The sequence below is a fragment of the Sinocyclocheilus grahami genome, unplaced genomic scaffold (genome assembly GCF_001515645.1).
Source record: "Sinocyclocheilus grahami isolate Dianchi unplaced genomic scaffold, SAMN03320097.WGS_v1.1 scaffold201.1, whole genome shotgun sequence".
NCBI classification, from domain to species: domain Eukaryota; kingdom Metazoa; phylum Chordata; class Actinopteri; order Cypriniformes; family Cyprinidae; genus Sinocyclocheilus; species Sinocyclocheilus grahami.
The window spans coordinates 799,096-802,070 of NW_015505380.1; the positions used below are offsets into that span (position 1 = coordinate 799,096).

Genomic DNA, 2,975 nt, shown 5'->3' on the forward strand with positions numbered 1-2,975 from the left:
GAGTGAGTGTGTGTGTGTGTGAGTGAGTGAGTGAGTGTGTGTGTGTGTGTGTGTGTGTGTGTGTGTGTGAGTGAGTGTGTGTGTGTGTGTGTGTGTGTGTGTGTGTGTGAGTGTGTGAGTGAGTGTGTGTGTGTGTGTGTGTGTGTGTGTTCTCACCGATGCAGGCCGTGTGGTGTTGTGTGAATCCCGTTGGGCATTTGCAGGTGAATCCTCCGATGGTGTTGACACACAGGAACTGACAATTGTGTTGTTTGGTGGCGCATTCATCCAGATCTGGAGAGACACAGAGTCAGAACACACACACACACACACACACGCTGTCCCGCCAGTGAACCTGAGCTCTGAGACTACAGGCGTTACGCTGCAGCGGTGTAAATAATGAGCCGTGTGTCGTTAATGTGATGTGTGTTTAATCAGCCGTGTGTTTGTGTATGTTTATCTCTTATCTGGGGCAGGAGGAAGTCAGATTTAGTCTAGACTCACTAACCGCTCTCTCTCTCTGTCTCTGTGTGTGTGTGTGTTTTACCCCGGCAGCTCTTGGCATCGTCCTGCATCACGTATCCTCGCGGGCAGGAGCACAGATATCCGCCATCCGTGTTCTTACAGATGAAGTTACAGGGTTTAGGAGCCTGAACACACTCGTCCACATCTACACACACACACACACACACACACAAGACCAGGTTTAGCCAAATCTGCTCACTAATATAGTGACTTCTAAAGACATTTAATGTGTCCTTACTATTTAAAATGCTCATAAACCTGCAAATCACAATTGCATTAAAATCTAGTATTTGGACAGGTTTCTCTGATGGTTATGTCTAGGGGTCAGGGGTCAGAGGTCAGGCTAGGGCACAGAAAATATCATTAACCTGACAGAAAACAATGAAAGTCTATGAGTTGACCTCACTGATACAGTGAAACAAACATGTATTTGTGCGAGTTATTGTTATAGTTATCATTATAGTTTGCTATAGTTATTGTTATCGCTATATTTGTTGTTACAGTTATCGCTATAGTCATCGTTATAATTCTTGTTATAGTCATGGTTATAGTTATCAGTTATCGTTATATTTTTCTCTGTAGTTATCGGTATACTTGTTGTAGTCACTGTTATCATTATAGTTATCGCAATATATATTTTCATAATTCTAATAGTTATTGTTAAAGTTATCGTTATACTTATTGTTATTACTATAGTTATCGTTTATAGTCATGTTTGCAGTTATTAGCTATTGCTGTAGTTATCACTATGTTTATTGTTATAGTTATCGTTGTAGCTATTATTGTTATTGTTATAGTTGTTGTTGTAGTTATCATTATCACTAAAGATGTCGTTTATAGTCATGGTTATAGTTATTAGTTCACTATATTTATCTTTACAATTATTGCTGCTATAGTTAACGCTATATTTATTGTTATATCAGAGTTATTGTTATAGTTATCGCTTTCACTATAGTTATCATTTATAGTCATGGTTAGGGATGCACGATATATCGGCCACCATATCGGTATCGGCCGATAAATGCTAATTTTTTTCTGTTATCGGTATCGGCCTGATAAGAAAATTTGGCCGATATCTTTAAGCCGATAAATAATGCATTATTTCCTTCAGAGACACTTCAGATGCGCGCTGTTCGTTTGCAGCCTTTTGTGCAATTGTACATTGTAATATTGTGTTTATTTGATGTATATCTGATTTATCTCATATAGAATGCGTTTGGTTAAGTTAAAAGAGCGCTTCAGTTTACCGGTGATCATCTTTAGCTCAGCACACGCAGCTCAAACAGCAGTGCACAACATTAATAACTATGATTGGGAATGTTGTGTATATAACATTCTAATGAGAACATTATTATAATAAAACGTTGTGAATTCTTTGGGTTTAGTTGCCGTGTTTCAGCGCGTTGATATGGGAAGAGCGCATCCACAACAGGATCACACATTCTGACTATAGCACGCAATAACTGCATCATTTTGTACATATATAAGTTGTAATATTATGTTTATGTTGTATTAATATTAATCTCAGGATGCATTTCCTTGAATTAAATAAGCTGCCAGCAAAACGCTTCAGTTTACCATGTTCATTCAGCTCTTCAGCTTCAGCACGCGCAGCTCAACGGCTGCTATTTAAAACAGTGGTATTAATTTGTTACTTTTTCAAAATCATTAATACATTATTAATAATAACAACCACTTGTATTTTTCTCTTATTATTTTCATCAACAATATGGTTTAGTAATTAAAATCATTTAATTATTGTCCGTGCAGAGGCTATTCCGTTTTATTGATCTATGGCGCATTCATTTTGATTCTTTACACGTGTAATGATGTCCAGTGACTTGTTTGCATTATTTATGCATTATTTTATTTATTTGTAAGACTTTTTTATGACTAAATTTGGTAATGGGAGAGTAAAAATATTTTTAAAACGTACACCGTTCAAACTAGGCTGCTTATGTTGAAGTGTTTGGGATGTGGCTTTTAATGATGAGACCTTTTTTGTAATCAGGCTCTCAAAAAGTATATAACAATTTGGATATAGATTTATCGGCCAACATATCGGTTATCGGCTTTCAAAAATAAAGAATAATCGGTTATCAGTATCGGCCAAAATTTTCATATCGGTGAATCCCTAGTCATAAGGGTCAATTTTTTTAAAATTGAGATTTATACAATAAATAAATAAGCTTCCCTTTCATGGGAACTTCGAACTGCGTCCTCTAGGGGTCGCTATGGGGAATGCCGCGTCGTGACCCGTGTCTGAAGCATGGTTTTCGGCTTCATACTTCCTGGATCATGCGGCCATAACACAGGCTTCTGCGGGAGCCTTCGTGTTCATCAGGCCCCCGGTGCATCACTGCAAAAATTTCCTGGACGTCCGGGCTGGGGTTACGCTTTCATGCTACCCTGACTGGTCTACCATATCTGGGTCGCCCTGAGGGGTTTCCCCGATCACCAGGATATCCCCA

At 38.4% G+C, this 2,975-nt stretch overlaps 1 protein-coding gene across 1 annotated transcript in view; it reads right to left on the reverse strand.

Moving 5' to 3' along the window:
- fbn1 (fibrillin 1) overlaps positions 1-2,975 on the reverse strand; it is an 88,826-nt gene that overhangs the window by 10,987 nt on the left and 74,864 nt on the right. The window contains exons 55-56 of the mRNA XM_016285771.1: positions 527-649; positions 157-273 (exon numbers count right to left, since the gene is read on the reverse strand). Coding sequence (XP_016141257.1) covers positions 157-273; positions 527-649 — 240 coding nt within the window. The remainder of the gene's footprint in view (positions 1-156; positions 274-526; positions 650-2,975) is intronic.